We start from the raw sequence: 23,730 nt of genomic DNA, 5'->3' as shown, positions 1-23,730 counted from the left end.
AGTCATTGTTTACTGCATGGTAGAAATAACTGAAAAATAACTGTATTTAGTCAATTATTTTGATAATTGTGCATACTTCTATTACACTTCTATTAATTTGGCAGTTTGTTGGTAAGACTGTTAAGCAAACATTGAACCTCACTGTGGATCATGAAATGTTCTTGGTGCTACAGAGAATATAAAGTTTCAGAAAAAACCCAAAACATACCAAATGGTGTCATTAGCCAAATAAATAGGTAAATGTACTTATAATTTAGTACTATATACAAATATTCTGTATAAATGTTTATTTTCCAAACAGGAGGTTAAAATTTTAAGTTCTATTTATCAAAAATTTAAAATACATATGGAAAACTTATTCTGTATGTATAGAATCAGAGAATTTAAAATCAAATTTTACACATTTCCTTAAACAGATTTTCTGAGTTAATATTGTACTAAAATTCACTTTTCTCGGTTGGAGCCTTACAGTAAATCACGCATCTTTTGGCAATCCTTAAACTGCAAAGGTTAATAAGAAAAACAAAGCATGTTTCACTAGGACATAATATCATTTTCTTTGATCCAGCTGCTAAATGAATAGAGAATTCACACAGGGAAAGACAATGCTATTTAAAGCTTTCATTGGCATTTTCAACAAGGCAGCAAACACACAGAGAGAAAAAGCTGAACAAAACCATATTGTATGCTTAATTAGGATAAAAGAAGCAGAAAAAAATACCAACATCTTGATGATTGTCATATGGTCAGAACATGACGGTTAAGGAAAAAAATGTTAACTCAGGGCTCAGAGATGAATAAAAGCAACAACTTTGTACAATTTAGATTTTTCATATCTGTTCTCATCTCTTTTGAGATTCATGTGTGTAGAGGTTCTGATGTGGTCCAAGATATTTTAACAAAAAGCATTTAGGAATATAAGTGTTGACTCCTTGGGTGATGATTGCCAGATCTAGCTACATGTGGAGACTGACAGAAAACTGGAACAGAAATCAGAGTGGCAGGCTTGAATTTGTCACTGATGAAAATCTTTTGTCAGCATTGAATTATTCAGTTTCACATTTGTTCAACACTAAGGATTTCTTCATTCCGTCTTTTCTCATAAGAGATCATACATTTTATCCATAACTCTGCCACTAATTATCTGTATGACCATGGACAAATCACTTGTGATCTCTGAGTTGTCATGTTCTCATTTGCAAATTGAGCAGGGGTGGTGCTAGATCTTCTCTAAACTCTCTTTCATCGTTAACGTTCTATAATGCTGTTAAAAATAAGATTATTTTGAAGATTAATAGAATAAATTCATACATTTGACTCAGTGAAGAAGTATTACTTAAATATATGATATAAAATGAAGTCACAAGAGGGAGCAATTTGTACCTTGGGAGAATCAATTAAGAATTTGAATAGATAACTGATTAAAAGATCTCTTCAATAAGAAATCATGCCCAGCAGTAAGAACTCAAGAGAATGCCCCTCAAAATCAATTTTCTTCAGTCTCAGTCTTATTATTTAGAACTGTACTCCTTTTTATGTACTTTCTGGCAAGAGCCCTGTTTTATGAGTTTTACATTCCTAAAAATGGAGTAAATGGAAGGAAATACTGACATGATGTCCTAGAGCAGGAAAGGGTGCAGGTGTAATTGTTGAGGCTCCAGTGGTCCAGAAAAATACTGCAATTCAATTGTTTTCTTCATCCTCCAATTGCTGTGTACCTGAGATCTCTAATATGCATGTTACAGTATTGCTACGTAGGCTGCTCACATAATTATCCTCCAAACACTTATGAGAATGAGGGCGCTGAGGACTATTAAAAACTACAAGGACAACAAGGCACACACTGGGACTGTTTTGGGCAAATTGAGACATACAGTCACCCTATTTGCTTTGGTTTCTTTTTCTTGTTTTATAAAGATTTTAATTTAAATATTGCTTAGGTCTTGTTTCATCATCCTCTATTTTAGATTCATTCCAATTACTGTTTGCTCTGAATTGTTCTTAAAATTAAATTAAACTTTTAATCAAAGTTCTACCATTAATTAGCTATGTGACTTAGATATTTTTTAAAAAATTTCTTTGAATCTTAGTTTCCTGGTCTGAGGATTATTAGGTATACATAAAGAGCTTAGCACTGAGTATCTTCTCAGAAAAAAAAAAAGTGGCTTCCCTTAATTAGATAGAGAATAGTGTTTTTCATTTCTCAAGCTCTTGAAGATAGCTGAGAGAGCAGATGTAGGAACATTACAATTGCCTTCTTTTTCTTCAGTGTCGCAGTCTGTTCTGCAGGTCCTTTTTGTTTCACTCATATACTATATCCGTATTAGCGCTGAGGGTATTTCTTCTATATTGTTCCAGTTTTTTAGGTGCTATCTCATATTAATGTTCCCCACCAAGAAAATATCTGGATCTTTCTGGATGTGATTGCAGTTGTGAGGTTTGGAAAATTTTATGGGTTTCAGAGGCATGCTTTCTATCATGAAAGCCAAAGTCTTTGTTTCATTTACAAGAAACTTCCAATTACTTCCTCATTTTGAAACTCTCTGATCACTTGACTTCTATAACATTGCAGTATTCTCATTCTCCATGTGTTTCTGTAAATATTCCTTTCCCTTCCCACACTTCTTCCTCCTCCTTCTTTGACTTACCATCTTCTGGTCAACCTTTAAACTTTGGTGTCTGACTGGGGTCCACTTTGGCCCTTTACTCTTCCTGCCTGCATACTCCATGGGAGACCACATTCACTGCCATGACTTCAGCAAACATCTCTGGCTGATAGTCTCAAATCTGTACATCTCTAGCCAATAGCATTCCTGTGAACATCTGATCATATATTTATCAAATGGACATCTGTGCCCACTTAACACGTAAACTCATTTCTCTACCAGTCTCATTTCCCTTTTTCCATTCCCTGTATCTTTACTTGGTTCCACTACTAATACCATTTTCTGGTAACTCATCTTAAATATCTTCTTTCCCATCGTGCACATTCAATCAAAAACAGAATTCTGCCAATTTGATTTATTAATATTTATCAATTATTCTTGAATCCACATTTTCTATCCATTTTTGCCTTCCCTACCCAAGTCAGACCTTTTAATATTTTTTTCTAGATTGTACAGCAGCTCTTTCCTCGGATTTCAATTGTGTCTTTCTTCAATCCAGCCAGAGTTTTGGCCATGCCATTCTCTTACATTCTTCAGTGTTTCTCCCCCTGTTAGGAGGAAGTCTTCACTCCATAGCATACTAACCAAAAGCATCCTTGATCCAGCCTTTCTCCAACCCATCTGCTTCTCTAGGGACAACTCTTATCTCTTGCTACATCTGACTGCATAGTTACGTTTTATTATCACAGAACTGCATCCCGTTCTCCTTGCATGTGCATGCACCTAAGCAGAGAAGTGCACACACACACACACACACACCCCACCATCACTACCACCATCACCACCACCATCACCACCACCATCACCACCATTCTGTTTTCTAAAGTCTGCGGCCTGGAGTCATCTTTTTCTCCTTCTCCTTTTATCTTGACAACATCCAAGGCATCTTTTGCTCTAGAACAGATGTCATCTACTCCAAGAAGCAAAAGGTGTTTGCTACAGTTTTGTTAGGGTTTCTTCGCTCTGGCCCCATATACCACATACATATTTCTTTCATTTATCATATTGTTTATTATCTGTTTTGCATAGGTCTTACCCCACTAAATTGTGAGCTCCTAGAGGTCAGTAGTCACATTATTCAGTTTTGAAATCTCTAGTTCGAATATAGCCTGACAAACACTAGGTGCCCCAAACCGTTACTGATTGAATGAATTTAAAAAATGAATAAATTAATCCTAATATTTACTATCTCATAGTGACTTTCATTTGGCCATGTGTTTATCTCATTTAATTGAAACAATTTGTACATGTATACATAATATGTAATCAGTATAAAATAATACAAAGACAAAGCATTTGTTTTTACAATCTCCAGGAACTTCTACAAGAATTTCAATCAAGGAAGTAGAGTCCAAATTTTCAAAAATAGTAGAAAGAGGATCTTCAGTCTCTTGAAAAATATTCAAAAGCATGCAAGTCACAAGTCCTAATAATTTTATATATTATTCTTAATTTCTTCTCATCCTTAATTTTCTCACATCTCAAATTGTTCTTATCTGCTAAACTCTCCTAAAATACTCTCTGGAGTCCTTCTTATTTTATCCACTGCTCATCTCTTTTTTATTTAGATTGTTACCTAGCAAGACAGAATCCTTCCTGTTTAATAAGTTGGAGAAGGGGAACCAGAGAGCAATAGAACACTGGCTCCTCTTTAGCAGAGGGGAAGGCAGGGAGTGTCATGGACCATCTCATGGTGACAGTGGCTGCCTGAGCACGTATACATGTATGTGTTTGAATGTAGAATTACTCTCTTTGGATTATTGGCCAATTACTACTTTATGTTGCTATGTAGAAGACATATTTATGTGAAGCACCCTTCCACTGCAGGTGATTGAATCCTCTCTTTAAAAAAAGCCCCCAAAGAAACTCTGAACAAGTAGCCCTTTCAACCATAACTATAATGCCAGTGTATTTAAAGCAGCCCTCCTGGTTTACTGAAAGAAAAAGTCTTGGAGTCAGTACTTTGCTTTCTTTTTTTGCGGTTTGTGGTTGGGGTCTACGTACTTCGTGCTTCATACAGCAACAGCTGTATGCTCAGGCTCCAAGGAAGACCTCTCTCCAAATAGTTTTGTTGCAAAGAGAAAATACCATTTAGGAACTTTGGCAGGAACTATACTCCTGAGCTGTGTTCAATTTTGAAACTTGAATGGAAAAGTTCACTACATGGAGACGTCAGCCACACAGGCTCCTGAGCTGCGTCTGTTGTTAGAAGAAAACAGTGGCACCAACAATGCACAGAGCGCTGGGAGGGCGGGGAGGGGCTCTGAGAGCTTGTGCACACTGTGTCCTGCAGGGGGCCTGGACAAGGCTCACTGCAGGGGGACCTCAGCACAGCTTTACGCATGCTCAGGAAGAGGCAAAGCCCCAAACCTGCCACTTGGTGAAGTGTCTTTACGTAACCAAGGTTTGGCTTTGCGTTAGCTTAATAGTTTCACAAATTTTCAAACTTTGTTTTACTCATTCACTCAGTAATCATAACATTCCTGTAACTGGGGATTTCTTTACAGTTTAGGGTAGAAGGTCCTCCCTCAGTCAGGTCCCAGGGGCAGTGCCTGACCATCCCAGTCCTCTTAACTTTACATAGTCAGTGTGTCTGGGGCCTCACTAGTGTCGTGGGGTAGATCGGGGTCTTGTTCTGTTTAGTTCTTTCAGTAAAGGCTACTCAGCCGGCCACATCTGAGTCACGGTAGCTGGTGTGAAGTGAAGCCTTCTTCCCCAGTAGAAATCACAGATTTTAAAAGAATGTCTGGCCTTATCAGTAGCTATTTCTCAGTAATTCATTATTATGTTGCCCCACCACAACTGGTCAGTCTTCTATTTTCATATACAGCTACTTCTGTAGTGTATGAGGGCTGCCCCAGCAATGTGAGGGCTAAGATGAATATTCATGTCTGTCATGATTCAGGCTGCCAGAGATCCTCCATGCAATAAAGAAGGGCCACTGTGGTACTAGGGTGCTGCTCGTGGGCCAGAAAACCTCCATCGGAAGCCAGAACTGTCTCTGAAGATCTGGTCCAAAGTCTTCCTATGACAGCCATTTCTGAGGGATGCATGTCCTCATAGACCTGAGTCACTTTATTGAGTAACTGTTAGTTTCTCATAAAAAGTGCTGCTTTGCGAGTGTTGGACAGGGTGGATTCTGGGGTCCCTGTGTGCTGGCACCAGACATTTCGTAGCTCTTCTCGGCACTGAATCCAGTGTTGGTGTGAGTCCTCAGCTCCTTCTCTCTCTACCTTTTCACTTTTTCGAGATTTTTTTTCTTTCTATGTCACTTGACCTGAGTCGAAGTTACTCTTGATCACCATGGTAGATGTCCCAGGTCCAAACATCAGGAAGCAGAGGTCAGGGAATGTATCTGAGACCCTCCTTCCTGCAAGGCACCTCTATTTGTGAAAATTCCTCCTTTTCCACCTTCAAATTCCTCAGAGCAAGAGTAATGCTAGTAACGTAGACTAGGTCCTGTCTCATCGGTTCTCCCACAGAGGGTCATCTCAGGGGCCACTCGGGTTCATGGTGACCTACCTCTCTAGACAACTGGCAGCTGCCTCTGCCTGAGGGCGCAAAATATCTTCAGTCATTTAAATATAAGGCACACGGTGTTGTATAAGGATGTTTTATGATGCTTCACGAAAAATAAAAAGCTGATGAAGTCTAAATATTCCTTTATGCTGGGGACTAGTACTGCGGTCTGTTTAGAGGTATTAAAGACTCTTCTTCAGGAGGGTCTAAAAGTGGAAGAAAATCTTACTGGTCTAGGGCAGTTTTAGTAGGGTTCTGTTTCAGGGCAAGTGAATGGAGGAAGTAGCAGCTCCCGGGGCCTTGTAATCAAGTGTCTTGTTTGCTTTTTAAAGACATGATATTAACTGCTCACACTTGACTTCTGAATCAGAAGGTTTTGGGAAGTGAGCTCTCAGGATTTGGATCCTGCTGCCTTATTTGGTAGCAGCAAACATTGGCATATAAATGAATCGTTTGTAAGTTTGTGGGGAAATTTTAACTTCTGCACCACTGTGATTACTCCACAATTTATATGAGATTCTGATCGCCAGCAAAATCAATGAGTAGTGAGATATTCTCGTGCACTGTAAGAGTTTAGTTATTTTTTTTAGGTTATTACAGAAGGTTTATTGTTTGTTTTTATTCTGCAGCCCCCACCTCAGATATATGACAAACAATTGGATGAAAGAGAACACACCATTGAAGAGTGGAAAGGTGATTCTGTTACTTAAATGTGTATACTTTTTGCTTTATTGAAACTCAAAAAAAAATCCTTAAGGCTTTTCCTTTTAAAACAAATTAGTAACTGATGATTGTCTAAGTACTATTCTCTTAGACCATTTTCAAAACTCCTAAAACTTCATCTGTCTTTTCATACTAATAACAATAATGCATTTATTCAAGAATGAAAGGAATTAATTACTGACACTTTTTTAAAAAAATAGTACTGATTGTCAAAATATTTGTCATGGTGAAGGGCAAGCTTCAATTCAAAATTTCAAAATTAAAAATTCCATGTTTGTACATAAGATTATCACTTAAAATGGATAAAAATTATGCCTGGAATGGTTTTAGGCAGTAGAAAGTAAAAGAGAGTGAATGTATGAATTCATTCACTTGATGTATAGGACTTGAGAATTTAAATTGAAAGTAAATGTATCTGAATGGCTTATTTTTTTTAGGTAAGAAAATTAATTAATTTTTTCAGCAAAACTTTTCCAAACACATACTGTGTGATGAAGATCATAACTCAGGGTGAAACAACACAGAAAAGAACTATTAAAGTAATATAAATAATGACAGAATAGAATAAATATGTGAAAACCAATGTAGATTATAACAAATGATTAGGTCCAAATGAGGAGGAACATAAAGGGGAGCTCTGAAGGAAAAAAGTGTTTGGGCTACCTTGAAGGACTTAATAATTGTAAGTTGGGAAAAGAAAAAAATAGAGGAAAACAACAGAATGAAAATATGAGAGGAAACCAAAGGATGGGAATGAGCAAAAAGTGTTATAAAGATAGTAAAGAGATTCCACGGGTCAAGTGGTCATGTTGGAGAGTGTGGAAAATAAGCACAAATAAACAGTAGATCAAATGAAAAAAGATAATAATGATGGACAGAAACAGATCTGATCTGATCTAAATAAGGACTAGTAGGCACCCAGGGGTTGGTGAGTAAGTAAGTGATAGGTTAAAAAATGTCACATGAGGAGGATGGACATGGGCTAAATTGTGAAAAACTGAAGAAAGAAATACTTGTAAAGGATGATGATTATAAAGATTGTAAACCATTGTAAAACAAGAATGAATGGCATGGAATAATTTTTAGCTAAAAGGGACAAAATAAAAAGAAATGAAGATATATAAATTTTTAAATCTAGCAATGAAAAACCCATTAATGGATGCCAGTTTGGGAATACATTTAATAATTTTTTAATGTTGGGTTTTAGGCAAGTTTAGTTTTACAAATTTAAGATTTGAGTCTGGAAAAAAGTTGGAAAATTGATAGAAAGTGATAGTTTAATATAATGAGAATATGTGCATCTTTTAGAGAATAAATATAAAAGAAAAATGGATGTTCAAAGCAGAGCCATTAAAATCCTTAAGAGATAAAATTAAAATGCATCAGAAATACCCAAAAGAATTCAGAAAACAAGTAACGTGTGTTTTTTATACATTTATTTGGTCAAATGCTTTATTGAGCACCTTCTTTGCCAGGCTCTCTGTTATTGCAATAAATTGGAGAAATGGAAGAGTGAAGAAATTCTAATTGATTAGCAATTCACTCAACCCCATCAAATGTTTCTATTTGTCGTAAACTAACAAATTTTCTCTTTGGATCAAGGAGAAAATTGATTTTTATAACACTGGTAACTGTTTCTTACAGAACTTATCTACAAGGAAGTAATGACTTCCGAAGAGAAGACTAAGAACGGTGTTGTGAAAGGACAGCCTTCTCCTTCAGGTACTCACTCTCAGTGAATAACCAATAAACCACTACTTGCATTTTTTTTGACTTTAAGGAGGGATTGTGATCAATAACATTGCTTGTAGAGCATGTGAGCATATAATCACATGACTGTTTCCTTCTAATGATTTTAGTTTTATTCCTTTTGATATTTAGTGTGGCATTTGTTCTGATTATTCTGATTATAATGACCTAGCACAAGAGTTCTTTCAAAACTTATTTTAAGATAATAAGGGGTCTTGAAGAAATGTTAACATGGACTGGTTAAAGGGTAACTGATTCTCATCAAAATTCAGAACCGTAATGCCCTCTTGACCACCAAGTCAATGTAGAGGTCAAGAATCCCTCCAGCAAAAACCCTTTCCTTCAGTCACTCTAATGCTTGCACTCTTCCCAAGGTTGGTGTGACAGTAGTTGAAGTCTTAAAGATGGAATCCAATTAAAGCCAGCATGGAAAATCTTTCAGTTTGCAATCTACAGAATCTAATACACATTTGCACATGGACATATTTTACTGATCCTACTAATGTGCTTTAGGATTACTTGAGATAATTTACTTACACTTATTAATGCTAATGTATTTTTCCTAAGACCTATGTTCTGAATATAAAAAGAATGTATAAATGGTTTTAGAAAATGCAATGGCTTATCTTTAGCTTTAAACAACACTCAGATCTGGCAAACATGTAGGCTGCAAATTGCTAGTTTAGAGGAAAGTGGATTTATGTCCAATTATTTAATATAAGATTTTCCCATGCACTTTAAATTGTTTCAGGAAACAAGATAGGATGAATCAATCAATTCTTCATACCGAGTCTACTCTTTAACTGTTTTTCACCCACAACTACTATGATGCCTGGACAGATGCAATTTAGTTATGTCTTGCTCTTCTCACCTCTAGACTTGGGGAAATGTCCAATTCTATCTCAAGTCTTTCCTTTCCTCAAAGAGGGTTAAGGGAATCATTGGGGCTGGTTGTTTGCCCCACCTATTTATTCAATCTTGCATCCATATTGATACAAGTCTGTAGAAGCTGCTTCTAACTTACCTGCATGTTCTATTTGCTGCTGATTAAAGAACACCAAGACTGAATCCAACAGTCTCAACATGGTACCTGCTAAGGCAAAAAGACTCTATCGCTTAAGAATTCCCATAATGGCCAGGTATATTTTCCTATAATTATTAAGAAGACAAAATACCAAGATCCAGTGAAGGGTGACCTAGCTTCTTGGACTGGGACTGGACAAATTTAGCAGAGTTTCTTCTACTCATCTATAGCTCAAATTATCATTAATGCATCTCCTTTCCGTTTTTCAAAGAGCTCAGAATCATGCCACCCACTGCAGGACACCCCCATCTTCTGCTTGTTTCCTCTTCCACTTTCCCCTCCAGCCTAACCAGATCTCCATGGCAGCTAATCTTTGATGACATGAAGATCTCCAATTCTCTTTTCATTATTTTCACAGCACTTTGGCAAAAATATTCTTATTCCCATGGTTCATTTTTTGCAAATTGTACAGCTCAAGGAGGGCAACATGGTGATTAGGGATGGTACAAGTGAGATCAATTAATCATTAAAGGGATGGGATGAGTGAGCTGCCATATGAAGAAAGGTTTAAACGGTTGGTAAAGAAAGAAAGTTTGTATGTAATCAACATCTAATTCTTTAATCATTAAAACCATAATTCTTGTGCAAAAAGAAGTGAGTACAGGCAGAAGTTGCTTTTAACTCATTAATGGGGAAAATGGCAGAATGACAAAGTTTGAATCAGTGAAGATATGAGAAATTAGTATTTATGTAGTCTGTGGAAAAAAGAATACCAAAGTAAGATTACGAAATTAAATCAAAACTTCTAAGTGTCTTACAGGGCAACCAAACCTATTTTTGTGGTTGTCTTTTCTACCAGGCAGGATTTTTTAAAAAACCCAAAAAACAGAGTTTTACTTAATCATTTTTTTACAAGTTTACAATGTTGTAAAACACGTGGACCCTAATCAATTGAAAATCTTAAGTCAAAAAAGTTATGTTCCGCAAAACAGTCAGACGACCCTTAGGAAGGCTTGTTAAAAGTGCTTAAGCATGATATTAAAAGGTTACGTGGTTACTTATTTTTACACTAATCCCAAAATAGTTTTCCTGAACAGTTTCTAAGGTTATTGACATATACAATTTCTACACTCTCTGGATAGATGGACCCAAGTACCCAAGTGTCCACCACGTAAAACCTTTTAAGTTTGCAAGAAATACACTTTAGGTGAATAAAGCCAAAACCAGTTTACATAGAAGTTTGTTGTTTCCAGAGGGACTGGAAAATAAATGCAGTCTACTAAATTATTTAATGATGAATATAACCTTATTGTGGAGAAATTAGAATACTGGGCCAGAATGCATGAGATTGCTGCCAATTCAGATTCAATTTGTTTAAAATCAAACACACCTGCTCTGTTCACTCGCTCAGCATAAATTTTTTCTCAACTTTCCCTTTTCTGTTAATGACAACTCCATTTCCTCAGCCTCTCCAGCCTGAAACCCCGATTGATCTTTTATTCTATCCTCATCTTGTGATTGACAGACACATCCTAAAATTTTTGCTTGCTAGGTGCCGTACATCTAATTGCTGTCATCCTTTTCCATTAACACCACTATGACTGGAGTTTTCCTGAAGTAGTTTTCCAAACTTCAGTCTACAGGTTTGATCAAGAATTCCACTGACCAATACCTCCAAAGGCTTTGCATCACTTGTCATGTCAGCCTAGAAACCTCTCTCTGATTCCGATAGCCTTCTGTAATACAGTCCACGTTTTCCCACCTTTTACATGACACCCTATCTAAGGTCCTGGATTACGGCTGTCTTACTTGACTGGACCCCCACCTTTTGGAATGCTGCCCATTCAAAGTGTTCTCTTATCAAATACCACCTTGTCCCAAAATGTTTTTCACATCTTCCCGAAGAATAGGAACTTTCTTTCCTATGGGTCCTACTAGTCCTTGTATGTTGAATGTTGTCTTATCACCCGATTTGATTGTAAATTTACTGAAAAGAAAGGCTGTATGTATTCATCTTTGGGTACCATGCAGTACCTAAGTGTTACACCTTGCAAGTCATAGTAGCTTGATAAATATTTATTAATTTGAAAGTTACTGTTCAGGCCCTCCCTCAGCATGTTTCTTTGTCCTATTCCAAAGACAGAATTCAGGACGGGATTGTAGCACTTTGCATTTGTTTATGCTTCAGATAAAGGTTTGCTGCTTTCAGTTGGTTATTTGATTTACTCATTTTGGAAAATGTATATTCCAGATTTTTTTTTTGCAGGCCTGTTTAGTTTAATATGTTAATGATTAATTCTAAAATATGCCCCTTAGGTTCTCTGTGCCTGGGAGAAGGCTAAACCTTTTTTAACCATTCCAACTCCCTGTAACAGTACTACATTATCTACCTCATACACAGGGTCAAAACTACAGTTGGCTGGCTTAAACAACTTATAGTTCAAGTGATTGTGAATTCAGTCTTTCACTACATGATGTTAAATGAAAATATTCCCAGCTTAATTTCGAGAAATCATAAGTATAATATAATGACACGACATATTTATGTCTGATACATGTGTGTGCATCGTGTACAGACGTAGGATGGTCATGTGCTGGAGCAGCTCGGCCAGCTCATGAGAGCCCCTTGTGTACATCCACTTGGAGCTTTTTGACCTCATATTGGTGACTTGAAATCCCCCATGCAGGATTAAGACATAGAAACTGGTTGTCTCTATAAATCAGGCATTCTTTCCCTGTGGAGAGTCAATTGTCAGATTTTTATTGGCACACCACTGTGTGTGTGTGTGTGTTTATGTATAATATGTATATATGCAGTAAACTATGCTGGAAAGAAAAAGCAATTAATAAGAAAGCTGGAAACATCAGCTTTTTCTGCACTCTTCATTCTATTCACCTTTTCTCATTAAGGTTGTATATCACATTTTATTTTGTAACAAGCTAGAATGGAGTAATATTACAACATAGACTCCCTTAATGTTCAGTCATGGCAACGCTGGGAACCAGGCAGCAAGGGAATAAATTAATGCAGTTTCTCAGTGATGAAATTCCTCTAATACCCAAACTCATGCTTCAGTGATGCTTTTAAAATGTAAATAGGAAGTTAAATGTGCATTTGTAGAATAATACATAGGTTTGAAATTTATTGATGGAATTGTTGTATATCAATAAGAAATAAATCTGAACTTCAGATACATTTCTAAATAAATAATTGTACTCCCTTCTGCTATCTGATTTCACTTGAGTAGTGATTTATTTTCAAGAATAGCAGGGCTCCTTGCTTTCTGAATTGATTTGTGAAGATTGCTGAGAGAATAGTAGTCTGTGAATAGAAATTAATTTTCTTCCAAAAGCGTTTATCATAACATGTTGGAGCTAGAGCAAATGAGGAGGTCATCTAATACAAAACTCTCAGGCTGTTCACCACCCCCATTCCACCTGAGAAGTAAGCCGCCTACAAGTGACAGTGAATCACTGAAATAAGGATGCTTAACATCAGGATGGGTAGAAACTTTTCAGTCTCTAAATGGAAGATAAAGCTCTTTAGGTGATTTTAATATACAGGCCCATCCCCTCCGTATTCTGCACCCCTGGTAGTGTGTCCCTCCCAATTAGAGTTGCTGATTTAATCCAATAATTTTTTTTTTTATTTAAAACCCTCAGCCCCAAACAATCAAAGCTGAAGATTATGAACAAAGAGAAGGAAATATATCTGTGATTTTTTTTATTATAGTATTTATTCTAATTCTTTGTGCCTACTTTTTTGAGTTTAGATGAGTCAGGAGAAAAACTTCCTTTGAAAAATAGAACAACATTTTCCCCTGAAATAATGAATACCTCTGGCTACATAACTTCTAGCTGAGGAATTTTTATCATCATAAGTTCCTTCTTTCCATAAAACCTATTTTTTTTCCAGGAAAGTTGAAAATAGCTGGTATTTTTTATTGCATCCCTATTAGTATTTTCATTTGATTTTAATGCCATTTTTATTGACAAAATATGCTTTATTGATGGTAAAACATTTTCTAAATGTGTATCTTTATTGGTTTCTCTGAGAGAAGGTGTATGTTTATCACATTGCTAGGGTATCCTGGGCAAGTGGACATTATAATCAAATTCAGTTCAGTTCAGTTCTGTTTGAGAAATTGTCACAAACTGCTTGACAGTAAGTTAACAACTTGAAGCCAGAATCTATGTCTGGACTCTTCTGTTTCATCCAGTAAGATCAGAGGTAGCTCTAGTCAAGAAGGCATTTGTTACAGGACAATAGAAAAAGAGATACAGAAGCACATTTTTTTATTTCATTAAAAATAAACGTGTGCTGTAACAAGTCAGGAACAATAGTCTGTAGAATCCTAGAAATACAGTTGATAAAGATTCTGAATTTTGAATAACTGAATGCCAACAACAATTTGCATTCAACATCGGTAAAAATAAAGAGCAGGACCATTCCAACACAGAAGACAGGAATTACAGAAAGTCAGCTGATGAGCCAAAGGAGAAGAAGACGATGACAACAAAACGACTTCCCTTGGCCAGAGCTAGGTCAGCAGTTCCACCGGTTTCATCACGGGGAGAAATGTGCTTTCCCTCACCGAACCTCTCAAGACGAGTGCATGCGAAAGATACTCAATGTTTTGTTAAATCGAGTACTTATTCTGCACACAAGAGTAGAGACAGAAAGTAGGTTAATTGTTGCCCAGAGGCTGGGTGGTAAGAAATAGAGGATGGGGTTATTTGGGGAGATGAAAACCGTGCAAAATTGATTGCAGTGATTGTTGCGACAACTTTGTGAGTACCCTAAAGAACATAGAATTGCACAAAGTAGATTTGTGAATTATATCTTAATAAAGCTCTTAACAAAAGGTACGTGGGCAGTATTTTATATTTCAAGTCAAAGCCAAATCTAAAATGTAGTGCCATGATTTGAAAGCATCCATAGTGTAGGGATAGACCATCCGGGAGACGCGTGGATCATAAGCTCACTCTTATGACTCACAATTGATTGAGCCTTTATTAGAATCCTGTGTCTAGTTTTAATCTCCACCCTTTAATAATGATGTGGAAAAAGTGAAGATGATTCTGAGAAGCCCAGCACTGTGACGCTCAATTACTAGAGACCAAAGCTGATGAAAGGACACGAGCATATTGGTGTAATTTAATGTAGAATCAAGGGGAAAAGCAGAACTGGGCATTTGCACTGTGTAATTAAGGGTTGTTTGCTAGCATATGAAATCTACTGGTACACACTGTGAGAGGAAATGAGCTAGCTCTGGACCGTATGTATAAAGGATATAATTAAGTAAGGTTGGAATAAATTGAAGCCAGATAGCTTTACATTATGCATTATTCTGATGAGAGTATAATTATTTACAGGAAGATGTTAGCAAGAGAGATTTAAAAATCTAGAGAGATTTAAGATTAGGAGGTAATGATACTTTTATGAGTTTAAAGAACATGAAAAATGCATAACCTTTTTTTGTATATGAAAATATCAGGATCCAAAAGGATATATATTAAATGATCAAGTTAGAGAAACTTTCTAGCAAAAAGACTAGAAAGAAATATTCTAAAAGTTTAATAGTTTTTAATCATTAATATCAGTGCACACTGTTATCTTTTTTCCTGTATTTGTTCACATTTCTCATAATTTACATATTTATAATCAACAATTACATAAAAATTTAAAAAGCATCTAAGGTACATGTAATCTGTCTTAGTTTAGGGGTGTGGGTTCCTTCCAGATACAGTCACATTTTAATCACATTTTTTCCACAGGTAGGAAATGCCCACCCCAGGAACAAAGAGATTGTGTTAACCTCTCCACTTTATTAGATTTTTTCCTGATTTATTAAGTCTCTGTGATAACACTATTGTAACTTATTTTGTATTTACGATTTTCACCAAATATATCTTGCACACTATATTTGCTCACATTAGATATGATTTAGTGAGAATTCCTCATCTCTTATTTTATTAAATGCCTATACTACAGATAGTTTTAATAGTGAACTATTTCACAAAGCATGCATTTCACCACCCATATTGCTTGAGTATAAAGAATCTATAAAAAGAAAAAATAAGTGGACTCTGTTCAGGGTGCTCTGGTTTAAGTACATTCTGCTATGCCTCTGGCTCAGTTTCTTTTGTGGTCCTCAAACCTACTGATGCTCAGCAAGTATTCACTGAATGATTGCTATGAGCAAGTTCCTTCTCAGAGTTTCAAAATATTCATATTCCTACATAGCAGATACATTTTAAAAGTTTTGAGAATTATTCTAAGTTAATAATTCAGAGTTCTTATTTGTAGACTCCCAGGAATGCAAGTCTGCTGAAAGTAAATGCATGACTGAGAGGTGTGCTCCGGCTTCTCCTGTGCTTTTTCTGGTCTATAGTAACTTTCATCAACAGTCCTCCATGGCTTTTCTATATGGCTTTTCAGTTTGGTGTTCTATTAATGACTATGTAATCGTATTTACTTAGTGCCCCTTCTTTTCTCTAGAGCTGTAGCCTCCAAGTAATTCTGACTTCTGGGCTTCATCTGAGCCCACATTTCTGGGATAGGAGCCTTACATGATTTTGTTTTTAAAACTTCTTGTGTTAGCTGTTCTATGAAGGTGTGTCGAATGAATGATGGGCCAGACAGCCCCTATCACTTTTGCCGTGCCTGCATCCTGAGTGACATGAAGCCGAGTCTAGTTCCAGGTTTAGTCATGTGGGTCTTCATTTTCTTAGCACAGGTGCAGCAGTGAACAGCAGTGAGAGTCTCCCTCCGTCCTCGTCTGTCAATGACATCTCCTCCATGTCCACCGACCAGACCCTGGCATCTGACACTGACAGCAGCCTGGAAGCTTCGGCAGGACCCCTGGGTTGTTGCAGGTGACTAGCCGCCTGCCTGCGAAACCCGGCGTTCTTCAGGAGATGATGTGATGGAACACACACACGCAGACACTCACGCACACACACAAATGCAGACACTCACTGACAAGAAAAACAGCAAGGGAGAGAATCCAAGCCTAAAATTGAAACAAATCTTTCAGCCTGCTTCTTCTCCAGAGTTCTGTAATGCAGCTAAGCCAAATGTCTATTTAACTTCTAGTTGCTCTTGCTTTGGTCTTCTTCCAATGATGCTTACTACAGAAAGCAAATCAAACACAATTAGAGAAGTCTTTTCCATAAAGTGTAATTTTAATGGCTGCAAAACCAGCGACCTGTAATTGCCCTTTCAAATGGCATGACAAGGTGTGCAGTGGCCCCGTCCAGCATGTGTGTGTCTCTATCTTGCATCTACCTGCTCCTTTTGGCCTAGTCAGATGGATGTAGATACAGACCCGCATGTGTCTGTATTCACACAGCACTACTTACTTAGAGATGCTACTGTCAGTGTCCTCAGGGCTCTACCGAGACATCACGCACTGGGGTACCACATGGTCCATTTCATGTGATCTATTACTCTGACTTAAACCCATCTGTAATATATTGCCAGTATATAAGCTATTTAGTTTGTTAATTGATTAAGCTGTATGTCTTATAAGAAAACATGTAAGGGGGGAGTACGGGGGAAGTGAGCTCTCTTGGACCCTTGGAGATGTAGCTTCCAAACTTGAACTGATTAAATGGCACCTGTATACCGATTTGTAGAAGGAACATATGTGATGCTTATGAACAGTGCGGGGTGGGAGGGGATACCAGTTTCCAGGTACTACATGGTTTGACCTTTAGAAGGTAGGAATGCAAGCTGAGGGTCTTTTCTCTGGTAGCGAGTGGGTAGGAGAGACTAGAGACTAGGGTTGTGCTGTGAAGGAAGACTTAAAGATAATTACCCAGACACTAGGAGACACTGGCATGCATATTTTAGAAAGGAGACCCCATTTGTCATTTACACATTTTATGTCACAACTGGACAGAGTGGCAGGTGGTGAGGCAGGGTTACGTGTTCACATCTGATGGTGAGGACCCCTCCCTGAAACGGAGGGAGCGGTCTCCACACGATATTCTTAACCGAAGGCGAGCACACCCAGGCGATTTTCAGACTGTGGGCTGTGTTTTCATGAGTGTGCTACTTTCTAGGTTTAGAACTTGCCAAGGTTTTATTTTGAGACGAAGCATTACTTCCCTCTTCTGGAATTAAAAACAAACAACAACAACGTAAAAAAATACCCAAAGCCCAGGGTGATCCTCAGGTCAGTCTCTGAAGATATTTCCCAGACATTCGTCAGGCGGTTCCTCAGCTCCTTAACATGGCTGCTGTTTCATGTTTGTTTGTTTCTCCTCGTAAATTTGAACCATCCAAGAAGGGCTGATGGTCTGAGTTTTGGAGTAGATGTGACAGCAATAACTCTGCCCATAAGTTAAGGCTGCTGAACAGCTTTAGCAATACGAGTGTCTTAAAAGCCATGAGGCATTTGTGTCAATGCTTTGAAAATCTCCTAAATTTAGCTCAAATGAAATGGAAGTGCTTTCCCGGGCCTGGAAGGAGGCACTGTGAAACACCCCGGCTATTTACAGCAATAATGGGGACCAGGTCGAGGCGTCTCTTCTCGTTCACTTTGGCGGAGTATCCGTCACTGCTCTTCGCCCTCTGACCACTTTGGTGCTCCCCCCTCACCGCCCCGTGTGGTGATATTTCACTGGAAGAAGAAGTGAAACGCAGGGAGTGGGTGGTGGATGAGTGCGAGGTGACTGACCAACGGAGCCCCTTTGAAAACAGAGCAGCCGAGAACGCCAGCGCCCTGAAAACTGCCTTAAACACAACACTAGGGAAGCTGCGTCTGTCTCTTCTCAAGCAATAGAGTCAACCCCCCCACCACCGCCACGGGGCGAGGCTGCCATTTAAGGGATTGCTTCACACAGCAGGCGTCGTGATGAGAGGTCACTTGTTTAAAATGCAGAGGGAAAACACTCAACTGTGCAGCTTGTCTTCTGGAATAAAAGTGGCCCGGTTTCTCCATCTGGCTGCCATTGGTTTTGGTTAATGTTGCAAATGACCTGATTTTTAAAATGCTTCCATGTTCCTGGGAGCCCTCTCTTCTTCCTTCCTGTCACGGTCCCCCAGCTCCCCACCCCCTTGTGGCTTGTCTTCTCCACACTGTTCGCTCTTTCCTTCCTCCCTGCTCTCCTCTTGCTATGCCGTGGCATCTCCACTCTCAGCTTTTTAAACGCATGGGATTCAGCGCAGACAGCAGGCATCTGGGAAGGTGAGTCACAAGGGGCGTTTCATCAGTCACAAAATGACATCAGGAGACAGAAGCCCGTCTCCAGCCAGCATCTTAGAAGTGCTTGATGTTAGGCTATGTCTCGTGTTGGCCGAAGTGATTTTTTTTTTTCCACTCAGATTAAACCAGGCAAGAACTAGCCAGTGCTCCTCCTCTGCTGTTGCTGCTTTTCCTAAACTCTACTCGTCTGATCTCTCCTGTTGTATGGCTCTTGGGAGCTGATTACCTTGAGCCAGAACTCCCTACGGATAAGAAAGAAATGGAACAAATCTTTCATATTGAAGTATCACATACAAATAGAGCTAAGGCTTGGCTCCTTACTTGCTCTGGGGTTGATTTTTTCCACTTTGGTATTTTCATATGTATTTTTTGGGCCAGTGTGATAGAAAGAGACACGTTGACCTTACAACCAAACTTCTCATGGAATAAAAACTGATGAAGATCTTGCATCTTTAAGAATTTGATGACTGAGTTTAAAGGGAATGTACCCCACAGGTGGACCAGCACCTGGTCAGTTCCCTCCAGTTGGAGAAAACTATTGAATTGAGGGCCTAGAAGCTGGATAGTTTTTTCTCAATCTGTTATCATTATCAGAAAATGATTACCTAAGGATACTGGTAGCAGCTGACTGGTTAATCAGAAAACAAGCCTTGACAAATAGAGTAAGCAGCATAGGTCAGAATACAGAAATCCTTTTATGACCTGCCAGGGGAAAAAGCAATAGGCAAAAGTGACTTTTGAGTTTTAAATAGTCATTGCAAAATCTAAAGTATGCAAAATCTATTTCTATTTAATTCTCTTAACACATGACAATCTAAATCTTAAAAGCATTATGCTCTGTGAAAAATGCTGTCAGCCAGCTTTGCTGAAAATTTTATCTTCTGTAGCTCAGACAAAGGGATAAAATTGCCCCAGGAATCTTTGATCCCAACCACTTTGGGCCTGAAGAGGAATCCCCACCCCCACCCCACTCACAATACCCCACATGTGTTTTTATTGTGAAAGATTGACATTTTCCACAGATATCACTGAACCAAGAATGGAAACTCCTTTCTGTAAGAAAAACAAAGAAGTTACATTGTAAATAGTTATATTAATTATTTTCCATGTGATTAAAATATAAGATTTTGTTATTTCCTTTAGCACTTGGACAGTTCTTTTTGCTGTCTGGAATGGCTCACTTTGACCCATTTCCTTGGTCAGCAAGCTGAAATGGATAGTCTCTGTTTACATGTGGACTCCTGTGTGTCTAACTTTTGATTATGTGGGACCAATGGCCAGTATATTCTAATGGACACAAATCTCCCACCCCTGGTTAGCATTAAACTGTTCACCTTGCCATGTCTATCTTGCAACAAGACCTAACTTGCACCTGCCTGTTACTCTGCATGATTGGACTTCAAAGACTATTACAAATGAGGAGAATTGTATTTATAAAATGAACTTAAAGCACACACACAGATTCATACACATCTCACCCTTACGGCGCTAGATCAGCCCTGGAAGGCAGAACTGTGCACGTCCAGTTCCTTTGCAAGGTCTTAGTGGTGAGAGCCAACAGTCAGCCTGATGGATCAAATGCACTTCCGTGATGTTTAAGAAGGATTTGAAATTATTTAAATCATTTCTGTGTTCTTTCTCACTCTCTTTTTCTTTTCATTGTTTGTTTGTTTGTTTCCCTTTATTTTCAAAATGTTGGTGGAACAAGAGGGCGAATGGGGGGAGAACTCGGCATTTTTGAACTCTTTGTAGGTGGGTACTAAGTCAGTGCATTGTGATTTCTGTTTCTTATGAATTATTAAAAACCAGAGCAAATCTGCTTCCAGTAACATAAAACCAAATCTAAACCCAGACCTTGTTGGAGTTTGCCTGTTGCCACTGGTTGTCATGCTGCTCATTGTCTTGGATTTCCTGTCCTGACAGTATCTCTGAAGCATCTCACATAATTTCCTGGTGTGGTCTGATTGTGCCAGGAATAAAAAAAGAATGAGGAATGACCTACTGTCTCACTGTGGGTAATGAGGGTACAGTATGCATGTGACCACGTAGAAGGCTGTGCTTTCATTTGAGATTGGGTTCTTCTAAAAATGACCTTCATTTCTGTCTGAGGATACTGGCTGTACATCAGCAATTCAGTAAGTGTCCTTTAAGGTAGAAAATCGATGAAGAGGAAAAAATAATTTGCTGGAGCATGAGGTGAGTTAAACAGGGTTAAATATCCTCTGTTAATTTGTCAGAATTCCTAGTCGGTTTAATTACTACTTAAGAGAGAAGGTAAAGGTTTTTGTGTTTTTGTTTTTGTCTACATGGAAGCCAACCTTAATATCTCAAACTGCTTGGTGCATTTTAAAAATACGATTTTGTGGCTTAATAAGATCACCGAACCTGTGTTAATTACGCTGGAAGTTATCTGACAATGTCGAGGAATGGTCCTTCTATTTTGGTAAATAAAACAATTTTATTTGACTAGTTAACTATTAGAAAATCTGGAAGGTAAACATACCTATTCTTTTTTTTTTAATACCTATTCTTTTGAATTAACACAACCCTATCCTGTTGTTTATAAGAAAAATAGAAACCAAAAGTCTTTTGTTATCTCTGGCATAGCTTCCATTCTAATTTGAACCACAAATCTTTACTCTCTTACTAAGTTTAAAAGTGGCCTAATATAGGTACCTGAAAATACAGTATTAAGAAGGGAAATTGCATTGCACAAGATTGCTTATGGGAAGAAAGGGTCAGAAGAAGTTACTGGTACATACTAGTTACCAAATATTTAGTTAAGTTTGATCCAATTTGCAGTGAGAAGAAAGGTGTCTTGAAAATTACCTTTTTTTTGCAACTACCTATATAACGACCAGCCTAGAAGGAGAATTTTGTTTGCTTAGTAGTTGCACTGGGTTGTACCCAAGGTAGAGGTTTTTGATGTTGCTGATTTACCAGAATGGTCTTTGCTACCTTTTGCATGCCTTTCCTCCAAGCGTTTTGAAAGGCATGCCTGGAAAACGTTTGCAAGTAGCGAAGCATACTGAAAGTCCCACCGTCTCAGATCAGTTCATGTCAGGGACCGCTGAACATGGCAAGTCATCTCCCTCAGCTCGACTGAATTCCATATGCTCAACCTTTCAGACCAGTGTGTTCTGTTTTAGTTACTGAAAACAAGCTGTAGAAATGGACAGTTCTTAAGCACATGAAATGCGATGACACACACACAAAGAAGAGTCCCTTGCCCCTTTGGAATTTCCCATGCTTTAAAACCATACTTATCCTAGTATAAAACCAAATGTAAAACAAGTCTGAAGTGCAATTGAGAGGACTCAAGTTTCACTCCGTGGAATGGGTGGCTTCATTTCCTTGTCACTGGACTTCTGGCACTGTCCTTCCCTGCATCTTGTCTGGAATCTTTCTGTTTACCCAATAGTCCACATTGTTTGCAACTCAGAAGCAGGTGCAAAATGTTACTCATCTAAAAATTCTCCACACTTTGCCTAGAAAAGTGTATCATTCATAGTTTGCCTTCCAGTAACAATTTTATATTCACATTGGTGAAAATATTGTCTATGAGCAATTATACACAAAATCAGTTTTTTAATGCAAATACTATTTCACATGGACAAGGGAATTAGTAATATTAAGGTACTTGATTTTTAAAAGGAAGACTTTCAAAAAGCAATAGCTTCTTCCTTAATGTTAAAATATTGCAAACTCAGATTTGGTGCAAATCAAGCTCCAAGAAGATTGCACTGAATTCAACTTCTGAGCTACATTCTTAAGTAGGACATTCATTCACTCTGAAAACATTGATTGCACATCTATATGTGCATCCTAGGTAGGAGACAAGCACAGCACATACAGCATAATCCGTATCCTCGAAACTTCAGAGTAAATAGATCTTTCCTTTCAAAAATAAGTGGTTAAAGCAACACATCTTTATCTCATTTGTTTACTTTCTTTTAAAATAATAATGTTTTCAAATTAGTGGTGTGTCTTGAACGATTCCGTTTTTATTATTCCCTTAAAGCAATGAAACAAGAAACCCGCTGCTTTCATTATTGCCATATTGTCTAATTGTATGTAAGTGCACTTAGTGAATCAGCATCAGAAGATCTGGGATATTTTCCATCGCATTACAGAAGATGAAAACATTTTTACTCATTTGAAAAATAGCATGGAGATGAAAAATACCGGTAGGCCTACATTAACTCAGTGAGGAAATACATGTATCTTCCCTCCTGTTCTTTTAATTAAAAGGTTGACTGCTATCTTTGGTATGTTTTAAACACATATCAGTTTCCAGGTAAAGGGAAACATGTGATGGAATATTGAGACCTTGTCAGTGACACGATGTCTGTATCCTGGAAAAAGATAAAAAGTTCAGAGACAAAAACAACAGCAACAAAAATAGCGTAGATGCTTTTATCCTACATTACATAAAGTTTATTTATCTATTTATTTTTCCAGAGATTGATATGTTTTATTTTTACTTATTTATTTAAAGTCTTTTTATTGAGTTATAGTCATTTTACAATGTCATTTCAAATTCCAATGTAGAGCACAATTTTTCAGTTATACACGTTTCCTCTGGGAGCTATTGGGCCTGGATGCTGAGCTTAAGGCTCATATTTCTGGCATCAAAATCTCCCAATCAGCAGATGACATCACAGCGAGTACTGGGATCTCGCTGCAGTGATGCTCTCATACGGAGCCAAATCTTGGAAATTTGTTGTCTATGGATAATGACTGGAGTCCTAAGACAACTTCAGGTAGAATTTAGTCATTTATTATTTTCTATCAGAAACTCCAGCTCAGAAGATCCTTGACTATGTGAGCCAGA

General features: G+C 37.8%; 1 protein-coding gene across 17 annotated transcripts in view; it reads left to right on the top strand.

Moving 5' to 3' along the window:
• Window positions 1-17,315, top strand: part of MAPK10 (mitogen-activated protein kinase 10) — a 441,578-nt gene extending 424,263 nt beyond the window's left edge. For 14 of the 17 annotated variants that reach the window (XM_072942909.1, XM_072942895.1, XM_072942942.1 and 11 more), the window contains 3 exons: window positions 6,815-6,878; window positions 8,553-8,630; window positions 16,422-17,315. In XM_072942909.1, the coding sequence (XP_072799010.1) occupies window positions 6,815-6,878; window positions 8,553-8,630; window positions 16,422-16,564 (285 nt within the window). In that variant the 3' untranslated portion in view covers window positions 16,565-17,315. Of the gene's footprint in view, window positions 1-6,814; window positions 6,879-8,552; window positions 8,631-16,416 lie in introns of all 17 variants that reach the window. The other 3 variants (XM_072942956.1, XM_072942936.1, XM_072942931.1) reach the window with 1 other exon arrangement.
• The last annotated feature ends 6,415 nt before the right edge of the window (window positions 17,316-23,730 follow it).

Source organism: Vicugna pacos, chromosome 2, assembly GCF_048564905.1.
Source record: "Vicugna pacos chromosome 2, VicPac4, whole genome shotgun sequence".
NCBI classification, from domain to species: domain Eukaryota; kingdom Metazoa; phylum Chordata; class Mammalia; order Artiodactyla; family Camelidae; genus Vicugna; species Vicugna pacos.
This window is presented reverse-complemented; position numbering and strand designations above follow the sequence as displayed.